General features: G+C 43.9%; 1 protein-coding gene across 1 annotated transcript in view; it reads left to right on the top strand.

Moving 5' to 3' along the window:
- The window catches only part of DPP6 (dipeptidyl peptidase like 6), a 372651-nt gene that overhangs the window by 222839 nt on the left and 130867 nt on the right, over positions 1-18945 (top strand). Inside the window, exons 4-5 of the mRNA XM_044425269.1 lie at positions 9582-9676; positions 11841-11915. Of these exons, the coding sequence (XP_044281204.1) occupies positions 9582-9676; positions 11841-11915 (170 nt within the window). The remainder of the gene's footprint in view (positions 1-9581; positions 9677-11840; positions 11916-18945) is intronic.

Consider the following 18945-nt stretch of genomic DNA (forward strand, 5'->3'; position numbering starts at 1 on the left):
AGAGAGAGAGAGAGAGAGAGAGAGAGAGAGAGAGAGAAGGGGAGGAAGACACATACTTACTAGTGGATTCCACAGAGAAATAGATTGTTTGATCGTAGCATTTTCAAAGCAAGAAGTGCTTTCTCATTGCCTTCCTCTGCACAGTACCAACCAAAGCTACCTTGAGCATCGCTGCCATTGCCCGCAAAAGATCTTCCACCAGTGTCACCTTCCACTGCTGGTACCACCCAGTAGCTGCCCTTCAGGAGTTTCTCCATCGCCATTAGAGAGATTCGTTCTCTTCTGCTGATGAGCCCATTCAAATGTGGATGCATCTTAGTCAGTTGTCTCCACTTTGACTGTTCTGCCTGGGTGACCCAGCTGAGAAATCAGACTAGTGAGAGAGCGTAGCTTCCTGGAGGCATTGCTTTTGGTTCTCTGACACACTCAGACCCCCTCACCACATTAAGGTGTGCAGGCAAGAGAAGATCCAAGAAATCAGGAGGAAGTTTAAATGCTGAAAGACCAACAGGGGAACATACTGTCTGCCCAGGCAAAAAAACAAGAGAAGGTGGAAACATTCTATGGAAGAAGATAAAAATATGAGAGACTCCTTCAAAGAGAATTAATATGAGGAAGAACCTGCACTATTAGAAGCGAAGTGAAAGCTGGTCTGAAAACACTTCAGAGGAATAAAGTTTGCAGAGTAGTTCAGGTGCTCGTGGAACTCTTCCAAGTTGCAGGGGCTGAATCAGTTCAAATCCTAAAAAGAATATGCCAATAGATACAGAAAACAATATAAGGGCCCACAGACTAGAAATTTTCAATGTGCATTCCTATCCCCGATAAAGGAAATCCAAAAGAGCACTACAGGACCATTGCACTAATTTCCCACATCTCTAAAGGTGCCCTGCTCTGCTTCCTGGTTGGGGCTTGATGGGAGCTGTAGGATTTATCTCTGTCTGACCATGCCTAGGGGGGTGGCAGTAACTGTGGGGGTCCAACTGATCCCGGGTGGTAAAGCATTGGTGATGCACCACTAAATGCTCTGCTGCATGTGCTCCAGAAGTGAACCTCAGGTGCATGGGGCCTCCCCAGAAGAGCTCTCTGAGGGATAGGGCAGGGACAGGAGATGATTCTTCTGCTAACCTGGCCTGTTGTTTAGAGCTTTATATGTTGGTCACCACCCTTGGCCTGGTTGTTCACTGGCAGCCAGGGCTGTTGCTTGAACAAGAAGGTGCTGTCAGAAGAAGGCCCCAGAGATCGGCCACCCCAATCCATCCTGCCCCAACCACAGCTTCCAGAACAAATCCAACGCTGAGTGCTTTACAATACTCCAACCAAGCCATGGTGGCAAATTACTTCCAGTCCAGGAATGACCACAACAGATGTCATCTGAAACTGGTAAAAGACACTCCTCGCCATCACCAAGGCCAGATGAGCTTCAAGGGTCAACAGTGCATCCAGAGTGTCCCCACATTACGCACCTGTGCCTCCAGGAAGACTGCAACTCGATCTAGAACAGGCAACAGGAGCTGTTCTAGAACAGGTTTACAGGACCTGTGACCCACTCACAATTCTTCATCTCATTAGGATTTCAACTCAGTTGATAGGCTCTCATCCAGCCCACCTTTGGAGTGCATGCTGTTTCTTTAAGTTGTTGGGCTTTCCCAAATATGGATGCCAAGAAAAGCTGATTCTCTCCCTCTCTCTCTCCCTCTCTCTCTCTCTCTCTCTCTCTCTCTGTGTGTGTGTGTGTGTGTGTGAGTTAAAGCAGTTGATGATGTGTTGCTAATGCTTACAAAGTTATACTGATCCTCATGTGGAGGCAAATCACATGTAGTGAAGAAGTGCTTGGCAAGCTGGTGAAGTTTACAATCTGTTCTGGAGGGCTGCTTGAAGGCTCGGAGAGGGATTTTTCTAAAATACTTCTTGATGTCCAGCCTATATTACTCTTCAGAGATATTAGGGTCTAAAGAGCAACTAACTTCTAGTAAATCAGTTTTAGTGGGTGTATGGAAAAGAAGGAATTAAGTCAGAGTTTGAGTCATCTGAAGACAAACTCAGTGTAAACTCTGTTAAATTCCAGGCTAGATTATTGCTGATAATTATTACCATTTTGGCCCCACACTCAGTTTTCTTGATGCTTTTTGCTGGCATTTCCTGAATCAAGGAGGAGAGGTTCCTGTCCCAAAGCGTTTACTGTCTCCATTTCTGCAGTGGGAGAGGCATCAGAGGACTTTCTGCTGGGGAGGAAGAGGGTGCGTTCTCTTTCCATTTGTGCTCTCTTTCCCTGTTTCTGTTGCATACCTGCTCTGGCACAAAGACACACCACATTCAAGCCCTGGGCCCAAGCAGTATTAAGATGAAGAGTGATTAAAACTACTTCTTGCATAATAAAGCACACTAAGTCATGTTATGTTGGCTTAATGTACCAATGCGATAAGATGTTCACTGCTTAGGTAAATTACAGCAGATTGCCTATTTAGAGGTCCTGTCTCCCCCCCCCACCCCCCGCGCACACACGCACTTTCACATTAAAAAGAAAGCAGCAGAGCATGCTCCTTTAGGGGGGAAAGGCACTGAAAGATAATGGCCCATTATGTGCAAAACATTTTAAAAAATCAGGTGTCTCCTGGAATTGAGAGCCCTCTTCATAACTTTCTAAGCAATAAGCTCCTTCTTCCAGTCTCCGTCCTAATAAACTGGAAGGAAAAGAAAGCAGAGTTGACTTCTGCTCTGCAGCACCGGGGGTGGCTTGCACCCTTCCTTTGGCCCTCTCCCCTGTCCTCACCATTGACCATTGGCCAGTTTCCTGCATTCTGAAAGGCTGAACTGCCTCTCCGAAGGCTCAGTTATTGTCTGAAAGAGCCTTCGGTGATACTGTGCTGCTATTTTTGACTTTGCTTCCTTCGCTTTGCTCTGGAATGTGGCCCCCAAAGCTTCTCAGAAATGGGATTTGGCCCCGGCCCTGGAAAATGTTCAACACCCTTGCCCTGTCGCAACTCCACGCATAATTCAAGCTGAACATGTGCAAGTGAAGCAGCCTCAAACTGTTCTCCTCCCTCTGTGTCAGCCTTAGATGTTCAGCACCGTAGGGCTGAGCTCTTAATATGTGTAACGCACCATGCACACTAACGATGCTATTAATGGTAATGATGGTTCTGATTGAATTTGTTATTGCTGTGTTTTGTTTCGTTTAGTTGATTATTTTTTACTACTAGGGGAGGTGTGTGAACTTTCAGCACGGGACTTCGAAACGTCTTGGTCTTTCTCCATCCATGGCAATGTTTTCAGCTTTTATTTTCCTGGGCCCAACCAGGGTTTGTCCATGCTGAGGACATTGCAGGAATGGGCGTCTGTCAGTTGAAGCTGTGCTAGCTGAACCCGGGCCCTTGGCCAGCATTATCTGCCGGCAGGGCTTGAAAATAAAATCAGGTTGTTCCCATCCACCTGTCATGGGCTTCTCTTCTGTCACTCAAAATGCCTTTCTAACTAGAATTGCCTCCATTTCCATCACTGATTATATTCCACGTGAGACTGGAAGGACTTACAGGCAAATTGCTTATTTGTTTTTAATCTGCAAACCTGTGACAAATGCAGTCATTGCAGCCTGCTCAGACACCTTGGCCAAATGCATTTTATGTGCAAAATCATCACCCATGAATACAAATGGTGAGACAAGAGCCATACAGAACACGCAGCTGCAGTGGGGCAACGATTTGGATGCACAGTGACAATCTGGGATCTTTCTTCCTCGGTCCTTTTCATCACCAGAATGTTAGGCTCAATTCCATTTCAGAGAAATATTGGGATATATTGAAGAGAGGCACAGTATAATACTGGTTTAATCAAATGGTGTCATTTTTCAGCTACTTTGTGGAAATAAAACATGTTCAGTTTGGCCAACAGGGTATTTTGGAGTATTTTGCAGTTTGGCCAGGTTTTAGTTATTTCCTTTTTAAAAGAGAGTTAGTGAAACAGTTTCCTTTACAAGTGTCACTCAATTGCTTCTAGTTTTCCTCAGATTAATGGTGGCCGTTACCTTTGGGGATGTGCAGATCAGCAAAACATGAGTCCACCATAGTTCTCTGAATTCTGTTGAACATTCATTCTGACTCACATCCATACCTGATTTTGAGCTGTGTTTTTGCTTCTTGTTCCCTTTTCACATGAAAATCCATGCATCTTGCCATACGTAATTTCCCAAATGTACCCATCAATTGTTCACATGTTTGAAATGTACTTGAAAGGTACACAGGCTGTCAAAGCTTTTGTTTTGGTTTCTGTCTGCTAGTCATACTACAAGTTTAGAAATGTAGAAACTTCAACCACAGAATGTATCCAAGTTTGTGGATCAGAAAAATTCTTAGCAAAATGAACTGAAACTAATTTCTTTTGCATCCCTGGTTACTAGCAAATAATGAGCAGGAAGTAGTATTCAGATGGAGGCAGCTGGTGTCTGACAACCTAGCTTGATTAATTCAAGAAGATATTAACTATTCTTGGTTCTCTGTAATAGCTTATTTTGTGTCAAGAGTCTTCCAAGAGTTAGGCTTCTAATGGCAGTCACCCTGAAAAGAACTCAGAACTGGTTCCCAGACCTTCACAACTATACACTGCACACTTAAATCACCACTTCTGTCTTCTCAATTCTCATGAGGCATCAGTGTTCTCTGACTCAGAGCAAAGGACCTCAGACACCTCCGACAAGCAAGAAGACTCTGAGGAACATTCTCCAACCAGGGCAACGTTCCCTGAATTCCCAAAGTGGCGGGATGGCCTTTCTTAAGCCCAGCTGCAACACTTCAGGCAGTGGAACTCCTAGGACAGTGGTGCCAACCCTATGGCATGCATGCCACAGCGGGCATGCAGAGCCCTCCCTACTGGCATGCAAGCCAAGTCGCCCCAGCATCGCCCCAGAAGCTGAGCATGGGGTAACAGCACACAGAAGGGTGATGCTCAGAAAGGAGCAGCAGTGCCAGGTGATGATGTCATGAGCCACAGCTCATTAGCCGCAGCTCATCCAAGATTTCGCATGGCCGGTCAGTGCACTGCAAAGGATATATATATATTTGTTTGGACTGGCTGTGAGTTGTTTTTTCTAAACTAAAACCTCAGTTTTCAGGTTTTATAGCAGTGTTGGCACTTTGTGATAAATAAGTGGGTTTTGGGTTGAAGTTCGGGCATTTGGTCTCTAAACGGATCACCATCTCTGGGTTAGGGTTAGAAAAACAAAGTGTCCTGGCATGATTTTGAGGGTTGGGATGTGTTTAGAATGGGCAGAAAAGATGAGCTGTGCAGAAAAAGCTACTCAAGGAAGGCTTTTTCAAAATAGCCCTCTTTTCTATGGAACTTTACGCTCTATTAGGGTTAGGGGTGTGCACAAGGGTAGGGTTAGGGTTCGAAAAACGAGGTGTCCTGGCATAAATTTGTTGATTGGGATGTGTTTAGAATAGGCAGAAAAGATGAGCTGTGCAGAAAAAGCTACTCAACGAAGGCTTTTTCAAAATTGCCCTCTTTTCAATGGAACTTTACCACTCTATTAGGGTTAGGGGTGTGCACGAGGGTAGGGTTAGGGTTTGAAAAATGAGGTGTCCTGGCATAAATTTGTTGGTTGGAATGTGTTTAGAATGGGCAGAAAAGATGAGCTGTGCAGAAAAAGCTACTGAACAAAGGCTTTTTCAAAATCGCCCTGTTTTCAATGGAACTTTACCACTCTATTAGGGTTAGGGGTAGAAAAATGAGGTATCCTGGCATGATTTTGATGGTTGGAATGTGTTTAGAATGGGCAGAAATATTGACCTGTGCAGAAGAAGCAACTCAAGGAAGGCTTTTTCCAAATCCCTCTCTTTTCAAAGGGACTTCAGCCCTACATTTGGGTTAGGTGTATGCACCAGGATAGGGTTAGGGCAGTGGTGGCAAACCTACGTCACGCTTCCCACAGCAGGCGCGCAGAGCCCCCTCTTTCAGGTCACCCCAGCATCAACCCAGCAGCCAAGTATCGGATAACAGCGCACATAGGGGCCATGTGTATGTCTGGATAGGAGTAATGGCACCAGGCAATTATGTCATGAGCCACGACTCATTAGCTACGACTCATCCGAGCTTTTGCATGGCTGGTCAGTGCACTTCCAGGGAGATATATATACATATATGCTTGTTCTGGCTGTGAGCTTTTTTCTAAACTAAAACTTCAGTTATTGTAGTTTTGGCATGTTGCGATAAATAAGTAGGTTTTGGGTTGCAGTTTGGGCAGTCGCTCTCTAAAAGGTTCGCCATCATTGTCCTAGGAAGACACTCCTGGTCTAACTAGATAACCCTGCCAGTAAAGGGTTAGAATTGTATCAGCAGAACTGCTTCCCTTGGTCCTGAACACTCCAATTTCTGGGCCAATCTTTGAGGTGATGCTCCTGATGCTGTTTCTGTGCAACTCTTCTTTCCCACCCTGGATGCAGCAGGTGGCAGAATCACAGGTGCTGTATCACATGTTTGCTGAAGGACTTTCAATGTATGAAGAAGAGGTGTTTTTAAAGACAATACTGCTTTCTAAAGGGCCAGTGTGGTCAGACAGATAAGACCTGTGTACAAACCCAAACACAGGAGCCCTTTAATATGTTAATAGTTTTTCTAGGTACATGGTAGAATTTTGTAGCATCTACCCACATACACAAAAATTGCACAGGGATGCTTCTGAAAAATAAACTTGGGGTATCCTGTTTGCTGGCAGCTCTGTGTTCTTTTCAACAGGCTGCTCTGGTCTATGACTGGAAGTGGACATTGGGTTCACCTAACGTTCCCCAGAAGGCATTTGCAAAGGAGCTGTGGCTAGCGACCAGCTATATTCCTGGCACTTGCATGGTGCCCTGACTCATTGCAAGGGGCCTGTAGCTTTATTCCCTTTGAGGAAGGAAGGGATGGAGAGAGTAAGTCAAAAGCAGAACCCAGCCTGTTCACCTATTATGCAAAGTGGCAGGGAGACAATCACTCAGGCAAGCCTGTACTAAGTGGTGTTGCCGGAAAGCAGTGAAGCCCAGTTGACCCATCTGGATCCCATCTACAGCATTCTGCATATGCACGCACACACACACACACTACAGTGAATGTCCACAATTTGGTGACTGTCAGTAGATGAATATTTAAAATTCTAGACATATGTGATTGCCAGGAAACAAAGGGTGCTTGCAGAGGGTGGGTGCCTGGAATAGCAAGGAAATGCGCTGTGCGGCTTTCCTGCATGTTGAGACAGAAGGAAGCGCTACAACTCTCCAGATGCCCCAGCCTGAATGGAGCCAGCATGCTAGGAGGTGTAGTACTTTTTCCCTCATATGCATGTATAAGATGTGCCCTTTTTAGATAGTTTCTGGTAAGAATACAGATGGGAAAAGCAGTTGACCAAGACAGAATGGTTACAAATTGAAGATATTGTTACCTGGACCTCCTGTAAATCCTGTGAATAAATAAGAGCAATAGCCAAATAAAACCTCATCTGAGAGACAGTCAGACAGACAGAGACAGAGCGAGAGAGTGAGACAGAGAGAGAGAGAGAGAGAGAGAGAGAGAGAGAGAGAGAGAGAGAGAGAGAGAGAGAGAGTTTCTTAATAGTATAAAAACACACAGTCAACAGGCAGCTTCTGGGAATGGTCTGCTCCTGTGGGGCTTTTCCCCTCCCACTTCCACAGTTGCTCTCTATGCCCACAAAAACCCACTCCAAGACCTGGAGGTCCTTGGAGTCACAATCCATAAGCAAGGATATTGCACTATAAAGTAACACTCACCCATGGAGGTTGTATCAACTATTTTCCCAGAAGCAAACAGTGAGGAAGAAAGTTCAGTCAAGAGATTGCAGTATATTCTCCATATATACTGGAATCAACGTAACCTAAAAAGTTGGGCATTTTCAGCATCATTTTGATTGGAAATAGCTCCCTTTACAAACTGGAAGCATTAAGAAAAAATGAGATTCAGTGATGACCTTTATCAGCTCTGATGACAGCTATAAATCAGGCTGAAATTCTCATCAGCCAACTGGACAGAATTCATTACAGGCACAGATTGCTGCGTTTCTTTCTGCCTTTGATTGAGGGGCACCCTATTAAAATGAATACAGCTTCAATAATATGAACCATAGATTTCAAAACACATACAGAGGCCTATTACTCATTGATTCTTAAGACGACAATGATTACAAGACTTGGAGAGTACCAAAGCCTTATTGTGTTTTGCTTAGGGTCACAAAGCCAATCAATTTCTGTTTCTTTAAAGCAAGCCAATTTGCTTTTCATTAAATTTCGATCCATTGCTCGTGATGCATATTGACTATAGTAGTGAGGCCTACACCCCCAGCAGATCAATGCTGGTAATTTCCCCTCCCTTTCCTTCTTTTTAAGAGGTGCGGGATGTATGGCCTGGACTTCCAGAAGCCCGTGAAATCTTTAGAAGATGGCTTAAGTATTCCATGCATAACATGCATTTTGTCAACTGCTGCGGTGATGTTTTTCTGCACAACTCTAACAGGATTCTTCTTATACACCTGGGAGCAGCAATCTGGAAGACCAGTTTCATGTCATTTCTAATATCACTCTCTTTGGGGCCAAAATTTGAGGTTCTTGGGTCCTAACTTAGCTGCTAACTTATAGCACTGTAATTCCACTGCAGCATGCCAGTTATTCTGGGCATGCCACTGATGAATGGCTAAGAATCTCCTGACATCTCTCACTCCATCACAGTTCCCAGGGGACTGACTGCAAACCAATGTAATCTGTAGTGTAGTCATTTCCTTAGGCCTTCTCAGAACAAAACTAATATTTTCTTAGAACAAAAATAAATGCATACTTTTTCCTCGATCAATACACATGGAATTTAAGCAGATGTGTTTACCAGTGCTTCCATTTCCTCTCCAATAGCTTTTTTAATGTGATGGGCTGGAAAAAGACTGAGTCTAAGCAACCATGGGGGCTTGTAACCACGAGGAGCCTTTCAGTTCCCTGCATCTGGAGGACACCAGCTTGGAAAGAAGGCATTGGATTTTGAAGAAATTCACTTTTGGGGGACGCTTTCAAAACTGATCTGTCTGTTGTGGGACCCCTGCAGGTGTGGCTCGGAGTCCTGGCTTTGCAGAAGATGCTGGGCCTGTTCTAGCGTACAGTGTCTGTTCATATTCACATGGAGTATTGACAGGATCATTCAGAAGCCAAGCTGTGCTCTCCTTCGTAAGGACTGCCTTCTGCTCGGTGCACATTTATACAACTGTTCTGAAGCAGCCTTGCTCACTCTGGTATGCTCCAGATGCATTGGCCTACAGCCCCCAGGCTTCTCCCAGTTAGCATTATTATCTAGGGGCTTCTGGGAGTTGTAGGCCACTGCTCCTGGAGGGTACCAGATTGGGGAAGGCTGTTCTAGAGGCTCCAGGAGGTCTTTCTCCTCACCTGCTGCTGAGCATTTAAACTCGACATGCTGGGGATGAAACCTGGACCTGTTGGCTTGCCAAGCCTGTGCTGCACCCCTAAGCTGTGGGTCCATCACGCAAGCCCTCTGTGCCACATGGGACCAAGTAGTTCCATGGACACCTCACTGTTGTTCTCTTGTCTTCCCTCTTTTAGATACAGAGTTCATTTACAAAGACCGGAATGGCTCCGTGATAGTGTACAACGTTGAAACAAACAGCTCGACCATTTTGATAGAGAACAAAATAATTGTAAGTACCTTCTTTAATGAGCAGAATAATTTCACAGTTGTCTGGCACTCAGACTGACAAAGAAGGAAATGGCATTTTTGCACTTCTTGGGCCTCAATAATAACAAGCTTTTCACATGGGCTCGCCAAAACAGAAATGGACGGTGCAAAGCTCAGATCTTTGGACAGGCCCGGAGCTCCGATGCTAGCGCTGCTTGACAGATGGCTGACCTTCCAGGTCCCTCCTTCTCTTTGTAAAGTGAGATGTTATCTTTGGACAGCTTGACAGCAAGCATGCAAGAGAAAGCCTGGGTAGGAACTTGGATCAGTTTACCATTGCATAAAAGCAGCAGGGGTCAAAACAGCATTCATGTCTCCCCCCCAAAAAAACCCCTTACACATGTTTTGCCTTCATAGTTCTCAAGAGCAGTTTGCCGGTGCATCTGTCTGTTGCTAGTAGCAGTCTAGTGATTCAAGGCAGGGTGAGAACCAGGCTAAGACAAGACATGCCTGCTGAATCCCCTCCCACAATCCTTTCAAGAGTAGAGAGGGTCATTGCAGAAGGAATCCCAGAATGGCTTGGCCTTCCTGCAGTGGTATCCTTCCCATCCACAAAGGTCCCCCGATAAATTATCGCAGTGCAACAGAAAAGGAATATTCCATAAGGTTTTAATATATTGACGGTGTGCAAGATTCCATGACTGGGTCTTGCTTCTCCTTAATGCGACTGAGCGAATTCTGCCCTGCTGCACCATTTGTGCCAGTGCTGCATGCTCCCTGGGAGATGGTGCCATGCCAAAAAGTTCTCCCACATTTTTTCTGATTTTTCTCCTTCACTCTGGAAGAAAATAAATTGCTTTGGAAAATCAAAATTTGCTTTGGAAAAGTCAGTGTTGAAGAATATTTCAGAGAACTGTTCTTGGCTTGGGACTGGCTTTCTTGTGCTTACTCTACCTGGGAGGATGTCAAGGTGTGTGCACTTGTCCTGGTTTTGATTGTGCAGGGATTGTTCTGGTGTTCGGTCACCTCCTTGGCTTCCCATGCTTGCACTGAAGCCCAGGAGAAGGCACCTTAAGGTAGTTCCTCTCATGGAGGTTTCTCAGATCAGGATATGTGGGCAGCTTTGGAGGCAGCAGAGAAGAGCAGTGCAGAGATGAATAACCATAGGAGGGCAGCACAGGTGCAGCACCCTTGGCCGCCTTGCAGGGATAAGGTCAGCAGTGTTCACCCCCCATGAGTGAAGCAGAGCAGTGGAAGCTTCCTTCATGGAAGAAGAAAACTTTCAGGAAATTGGAATACAGATCTTGACATAGCAGCAGTCCATCCTCTTTCCCAAAGCTAAATGTAATTTTATTTATCTGTTTATTTATTAGATTTATTTTGCACTTTTTTAAAGACCTGTAAGTGGTTTACAACATTCTCCTCCTGCTGCTCTCAGTGTTATCCCCACAACAACCACCCTGTGAGGTAGGTTGGGCTGAGAGTCTGTGACTGGCCCAAAGATACCCAATGGGCTCATGGCTGAGCAGGGACTGGACCCCCGGTCACCTGAGTCCTAAACCTGTGCTCTTAACTGCTCTTAACCGCTGCACCTCACTGGATCCGTTCAGTTGCATTGTGACTGGTGCCAAATGGAGGCTAGGCTGCTAACTGTTGCCACTTTCCAGGAAAGCCCAACCTCTGTGTGTGTGTGTGTGTGTGTGTGTGTGTGTGCGTGCACACCCTTTACATGTAAAATTTAAAGAACGAAATTTGCTATAATTCCTGCAAATGGTGAGCCCTTCCTGTGAGGAACTTGACGATTTCTCCTTTCCTTGGAAAGTTTTGGTGAAATGGTCCCCACCCACCCACTTCCTCTGCACATGAAGAATAGAGAGAATTTTGACAGCCCATTTGCGACATCTTCCCCTGGGGCAGAGTCCCTGGCAAAGCCTGGATATTCGATGGTGTTTGCAGTGCCAGAACTTTGGATATCGATCCTCCTCTCCCTTCTCTTTAAATTGCTACAGGAGTATCTGGACAATTCCCATTACAAAATGCACACGTGTTGTTCCATGGCAAGCCTTTCTCACCCATCCACAAAAAGACCTGTACAAGTGCATCGTGGCCCCGTTGTCAACTTTTCAAATCGATGTGTGCCTTTAAAATGTATTTATTGAAGTGGTTGGCTTTTGTTTTGTTTTTAGGTTTCCATGAAGGCCATTCGATACGAAGTTTCACCAGACAGGGAATATGGGCTTTTCGCATATGAAGTTGTACCGGTAAGTAAACTGGCTACGTTATGGCCAAGCAGCAGGCGGCATTTTCCTTCTTTGATGAGACGACGTAGCTTCATTCATCCGGTTATGCAGATGTTCCTCTGGAGTAAACCTTACTTCTTCTGGGGCACAGGGCATGTTCAAAGAGTGACCCCACGGCCCTCTGGAGCAGTGCCAAAAGGAGGAGAGGCAGCGGCAGCAAAATGGTGATACAGGGTGGATGGGGCGGATTGGTTAAATGGGGCAACACATGAGCACAGGGGAAGAAAATGATGTACGGGTCTTCTCAGAAGTGTGACTTAGCTGGGCCGAATCCTGCCATCCCCATCCAGATGCTTGGATGCCTCTGAACTTGGAGACTTAGCAGCATCCAGTGGCAAGCACAGGGCAAGGCAGGACTGTTCCTGCTGCCTGTGTCTCTCGTGCCGTCTTTTCTCCAGATAGTCTTACTCCATATATTCCTGCCCATTGTGTAAGGCCATCAATGGAGGCCCTCCTATCAGGAGTAAGGAGGGAGGTTCCAAGGAGAGGGCCTTTTCTGTGGTGGCACCCCAAGTATGGAATGCGTTATTATCAGAGATCCGTCAGGTGCCTCCTGTTTTAGGCACCTAACTAAGACTTTTCTTTTCCAGTGCCCCTATGGCACCACTTAGTTTATTTTTCATCAATTTGCACCAGTCTTAATTTACTAACTTCAGCTTTATTCTTGTTGATTATTTATGCTATTTTATCTTTTGTATTTTAATTATATTGTTTTATTTATATTACCTATTGGTAATTTTATCGTAATGGCTGCCCAGACAGCATGATGCTAATGGGTGGTCTTTAAATGAATTTAATAAATAAAATAAGTAATAAATAAAGACAGAACTTCAGCTTCAGGGCTAGAAATTCATTTGTTTCCACCAAACAAAATAGTGTTCAAGGTGGTTAATAGTAATAAAAATAAAACAGGTTCAAAATATATTCAAAACAAATATAAAAACAAATTCATTAAGATGCAATTAAAACAACTCCTCTCTTTTTCTGTCGTATCTACCTACTTCAAAAGGTGTATTACTGTAACACCTGGGCAGTTCTAATTTCTCCAGTAAGACTCCATCGATCTACATATTTTGTAATATGTCATCCACATTTATCTCCCAGTTGTAATAGATTTGGGACTTTACCAGCAAAATGATGAGATTTCACAGGAAACTAAGCAAGGCAGTGCATGAAAATACATTAGAACAAACCATTCCATTATCAAGCGGAAACACAGTACACATAGCAGAAAACTGGTACTCTCAAACAAGTGAAGCCTGAATGTATAGTCACATTGGCTATTTTAATACTAGCTTTTTTTAATTGAGAAATCACTATTTTCCCAAGTGGCTCACACTGCCATCTAGCAGATGCAAAGGGCATCAACTGAACTTCGGTGGATACGGAAATTGTCGACCTAACAGGTTGTACAGTCATGTCTTGACTGCAAGATTTTCCTGCCTTCCCTTTTGTATAGTTTTTATAGTGTTCCTAGCAAGCCTCTTTCCTCAATTGCTCTATAAATGTTAACAGAAAGTAAATGTCAATGTCTTTTGCTGCTGAAATAGCATGTTAATTATAACTTTTCCATTTCTAGTTCTAGAGCTGAGACAAAGCTATTAACGTTTATTATTATATTCAGAATCTCACATCCAAGGAATTTGAACGGAAGTACCACTGTTTACAGAATCTAAGTATGCCAAATTTTCAAAAGAGAATAATTAGGATAAAAGATACGTAGTCTCCTTCGTAGATCTTTCTCCATCTCCAGGAGCAGCCATGGCCAACCAAACTGAGCCACTCTCTAGCATCCATCTAGGTGTCTGTCTGTCAGTCAGTCCATCATCCACCATCTTTTTCAGCTTGAATCCTGTGCAGAATAATGGTATACTGGGGCCATGTTACAGACGCAGATTTATTATATTAGAAAGCAGCTTTCCTAATATAATGCCTATTTGAACATTATTTTCACTAATATGTGCATGTTTGTATTAAATGCAAAATTTAGGAAAGTGTGAATTTTGAAGTCAAATTAAGTTTTGTTCAAATAGTTCAAAATATGCTGGCAAATGGAACAAATTTCTCCCCTTCTGTTCCACAGAACAGAACTATTTATTTATCGTAGTTATATGCCACCCACTAACCAAAACTTTCTGGGTGGTTCACCACCATTAAAGTGATAAAATGCACTATAGCAGTTTAAAAGTCTAAATCTGAAGTATGAAATAGAAGTAAAAGCCAAAATAAAGCCCATCAGTAGTAAAGCAATTTAAAATACAACAAAGGACTCAAAGCAGAGACTGAAAGACTAAACAAATTCCAGGGAAAATGGGGTCTTCCCTGATTCCTGGAAGAGCACAATGGAAGAGACAGGTCAGCTTCTCTGGGAATTGACACCACAGCTGGGGTGCCACCACGGAAACAGTGCTCTTCTTAGTAGCAGGGACTGCCAGAGAAGGTCAGCTGGGGGCAGTCTTAGGGTCTGGGTTGATATATATGGGAGGAAGTGATCCGTTAGGTAACCTGGCCCCCGCACTCTTAGGGCTTTGAACATTATTATTAGCAGTTGACTTTGGTCCAGAGATGGACTACCAGCCAGCGCAAATGGTCAAGCCTTGGTCTAATGTGATCACATTGGCCAATGCCTTCTAACAACCTCATTGTGCTATTTTGGAATTTTCGGACAATTTTGAAAGGCAGCCCCACCTGGAACAACTTCGGCCCTGACAATTCACTCCCAGGAGCTTTGTGCTCTGCACCTCCACATGGGAACATGTGCAGAGAGCCCCTGCTTGCATGTCCTAATGAAAGTACTCAGATGGGGCAAAGCCTGCAGTTCTTCTGATCTGCAGTTTCTCGGCTGTTTTGACATCAGGCATGGTGGTTGTGCAAAAAGAACTTTGGTTGAAATAGCCCAGTCTTTAGGACAAACAGGAGATAACCAGGAATACAGTAACGGATAAATAAAGAGATACAGGGATTTTTATCTGACTGAAATTTCCTACTCTAAGCTTTCTCTGTATTCCAAATCATTTCCCATTTATCGGTAAAAGCATTCTGCACGTGTTCAGAAGTTTCTTCTTGTTTGGTTTTATGCTTCCAATCTTGGATGGACCATTGGTCTGATTCAGCATGGCTTGTCCTCTGTTCTTATGTTCTAATGGATTATTTTAGTAAGTTTGTAATCGTGTGTTCTCTTACCTGGAATAAACCCCATTGAATTCAATGGCACTCAGTTCTGAGGAGGCTTGAAGAAGGTTGCACCATAAAGTTTGTACATAGTGCTCATTTTTTTGGCCCCAACATGTTATCAGTTTATCAAAAAGTCACTGAAAACTTGTTTGACTGGCTTAAAGGGTGATTTTTAAAATTGGCAACGGTTTTCTGATGTGCTTTTAATTATTTTTAATACAAGTGCTTGCAAGCACAACAGGTGGCCAGTACTATCTTTAGTCATCCCTCCTCACACTCCCGGTCTCTCTCATGAAAGAGAAAATCTCTTCTTAAGAAGGTTTCCTGCTAAGATATTTGCACACACTTCCTGTTTTGTTCACATGCAAATTTAATTTATTAATTGACTGATTCTCATACAATTAGTCTGCTGATCTGTAGGTCATGACAGCTCTTATTACTTTATTCTGACAGATGCCCCCTGGATTTGGCAAAAGCCAAAATAGAGAGGGAAGTGGAAAATAAATATAAATATCTGTCAGAAATGAGTGAGCTAGGTAGAGAGGGGCAAAATTTAAAGAGACTTCCCTCTCTCCTCCCACATTTCCATAGTGCTCTCTCCATCCCTGGAGTTCTGAATCGATAGGTGTAGGGGCAGAGTTTCCAGACAGAGGAATAAAATTCACAAAGTTCATGCCACCATAAATATTACAAATTGTAGACTGGAATGAAATTATTAGTCTAAGGCTGCCTTCCCCAACCCATGCCCACCTGGGATGTTTTGGACTTCAGTGCCCTTCAGCTAGTATGGCAAATGGACCAGGATCTTAGGAATTGTCACCCAAAACAACCAGAGGAGAAACTGGTATGAGATGACACGGGACGTTTTGTCTGCTTCACCTGTAATGTTTGCATCTGCTCTCCTGACTAAATAAAACCTTGTCTCCTAAGAAATTAGTGTGGGTGGAGAGGAGGGTTCTTCTCTGCATCCAGCATCATTTTATGATAAAAAGGTAAAGCTCCAACATCCATATATTATGCATTACAAGGCTGCCTAGCCAAAGCATTCTCACTCCCTTAGAGTCTTCCTCGAGTCTTCCATTTTGGCTGTTGATCCAGTCTAATAGTGTTAGGAGCAGGATGTTTTAAAGATTTGACACAAATGCCTTGTCTGTGGCAGAGTCTTGGCAGTTAGTTTCAGAATGCAGTCAATTCCTGAACTGTCCACATCAATCCTAAATTTCTGGCAACCCTCATTACAGCTATGGATTCTTTGGGGACTGGATATCTTGGATAAAGATTTCAGTGATCCTTAAGTTGCAGCATCTCTTGCCAAGAGATTCGCAATTGTTTAAACAGTAAGAAAGTCTTAAGCCAGATTATGTGTTTAGACTTCTAATTGCATATGATCTGTATTGGAGACTGAGTTTTAAACTGTCCAGACATAGACTTTCTGGTACTCTGAACAGAGATCTATGAATTTATTGAGTGGCTAGATCTTAGTAATGTTTAAACACAGTATAATATTGTGCAAGTTCTTAGGTAATCTAAATTAACCAGTGTAGTTTGTGTAATTGGTAATAAAAGACACACCGGAAAGTAAATGAAGGGGAAAGTGGCTGTTGAGTGACACAGCAAGATAGTAAACCAAGAATCCTTAACCACTTTCCTTGTAAATGACCGTAGCTCTAATGGGGTGCAGCAAAGATAAGGGCCCCAATTTTCTTAAAGCTGTTTGTTCTTTGCTTCTAATTTAGTAGCCCATTGCAATGTTGTCTGTTAGCTAAGTACATATTAAGAATGAAGTAATTCAGGATTTCTTCAGGACCGCCATTAATGCATCAAGACATCAAGGGCTGACACAACAATGCTGTTATCTGTTTTGTGACTGATCCAGTGCAGTTGCATCCCCTTGAACAGCAGCAAAGAATTCATCATTGCTGTAATTAGGACTAGCCAATTATTGGCAGGGAAAGATTGATTTAATTCTGCCACATCGTACATAGTTCTGTGCTTATCTGTTCAGAAATAAGTTCCAGCTGTGTGTGTGTGTGTGTGTGTGTGTGAGAGAGAGAGAGAGAGAGAGAGGGAGGGAGGGAGGGAGGGAGGGAGGGAGAGAGAGAGAGAGAGAGAGCGCGAGCGCGCATCCTTCTGACCCAGAGTCTGGGAAGGCCTCTTCGAAGGGAGAAGCATGGTGGAATCTGATGGAGAATGACAGCACGCTTCAAGAGCCCTCTTTGTGTGGTGAATGTCTCAGCTGAGCTCCAGGATGTGTTTCAATTCTCAACTTTCCTCTTTCACCCTGTGGCCTGGAGCAAAGGCAGCAGGGGAGGCAGTGGAAAACACAGAACTGGCATAGGAGGTCCCAAGGTCATGGGTAAGAGCACCAGACTGGGACTCAAGAGATCTGGGTTCTAGTCCCTACTCAGCGATGACTTTGGGCCGCTCACAGCCTCTCAGCCAACCTGCCTCACAGGGTCATGGTTGTGAGGATAAGACTGAGAAGAGGTGACAAATTGAGTAAGGCAAGATAGAAATATAATTAATAAAAAATTAATTGACCAGCTGTAAACAACGACACAGCAAACTATCAGGAAAAGGACAAGCTGATAATGGAGGTAGCAGCACCGTTTCTGCCAGATCCTTGCCACCCCATCCTAGATACTGCTGATAGGCAACAAGATTATGGCCTGAATTACAGTTGCTCAGTTAGAAGCATAGGAGAATAAGGCATTGCTACCTTGCACAGCTTTGCAGAAAAGGAAATATCAGCAGGGGCAGAGCAGCGTGAACTTGGCGCAGACAACGATGGGATCAAAGGAGTGGTTTTGCGTGTGGGAGGGTCAGTTCCTCCTCTACCTGGTTCTTGGATCGAGGGGCAGGTTCCTTGTCCTGGGTGACTTGCTGCACCTCCCTTTGCAACTATGTAGTGCTGGTGAACCGTGGGATTTCTCAGATAGCAAATCCTGCCCACAGTATGTTTGCCTACCACTGACATATGCCCATTATGTGACGCTTCCTTTCATTACTATTAAAGTTGGAAATTCACTGATAAAGACAGTAATGCTAGGGAAAGTTGAAGGCAGAAGAAGGAAGACCAGCCGGGAGTGGGGTCAGTTCCATCAAAAACCGCATAGTCTTGAGTTGACAAGAGCTGAACAGGGCTCTCAAAGGCAGTTTGAAGAGCTTTCATTCATAGCATTGCCCTCAGTCAGAGATGACACAATATCACGAAACAACAACAACACTGGAAATGGTATATTTGTGCTTTGCCATGACCAGTTAAGCATTAGTCTGACACATAACTATTGCTTTAGCTCTGATATGAAAAAACTGGGCCTTGAAAAGAAGGTCAGACCTTTTCATTACCGGTTTTGCTTGATCTCTGTCTAGGCCAGGGGTCTGCAACCTTAAACACTCAAAGAGCCATTTGGACCCATTTCCCACAGAAAAGAAAACACCGGGAGCCACAAAACCCTTTTGACACTAAAATGAAGATAACACTGCATATATCGTTTTTTACCTTTATGCTGTGTATAAAAAAAGATAGTGTGTTGCATTTATGGAATCAATGAATGATTCTTTTCTATAATCTCCATCCGTGAACGGCTTCCCGTGCCTGACTATTTCCTGAGCGGCCACAAAACTAGCTTATGTAGTTGAATTTGCAGACTAGATCCACTTCTTGAAATGACTTTTGCTCAGATCAACCTTCCGCTTCAGTTCCGAAATGGCTTTTTTTCTTTCATCTCCATCCGGATATTTTTCAGCAAAGGCTGTGTGTTTATTCTGGAAATGTCTTGCAACATTCGACTTTTTGTCGCTTGCCAATTTCTCA

This window comes from Varanus komodoensis, unplaced genomic scaffold (genome assembly GCF_004798865.1).
Source record: "Varanus komodoensis strain SLA01 unplaced genomic scaffold, ASM479886v1 scaffold15, whole genome shotgun sequence".
NCBI classification, from domain to species: Eukaryota; Metazoa; Chordata; class Lepidosauria; order Squamata; family Varanidae; genus Varanus; species Varanus komodoensis.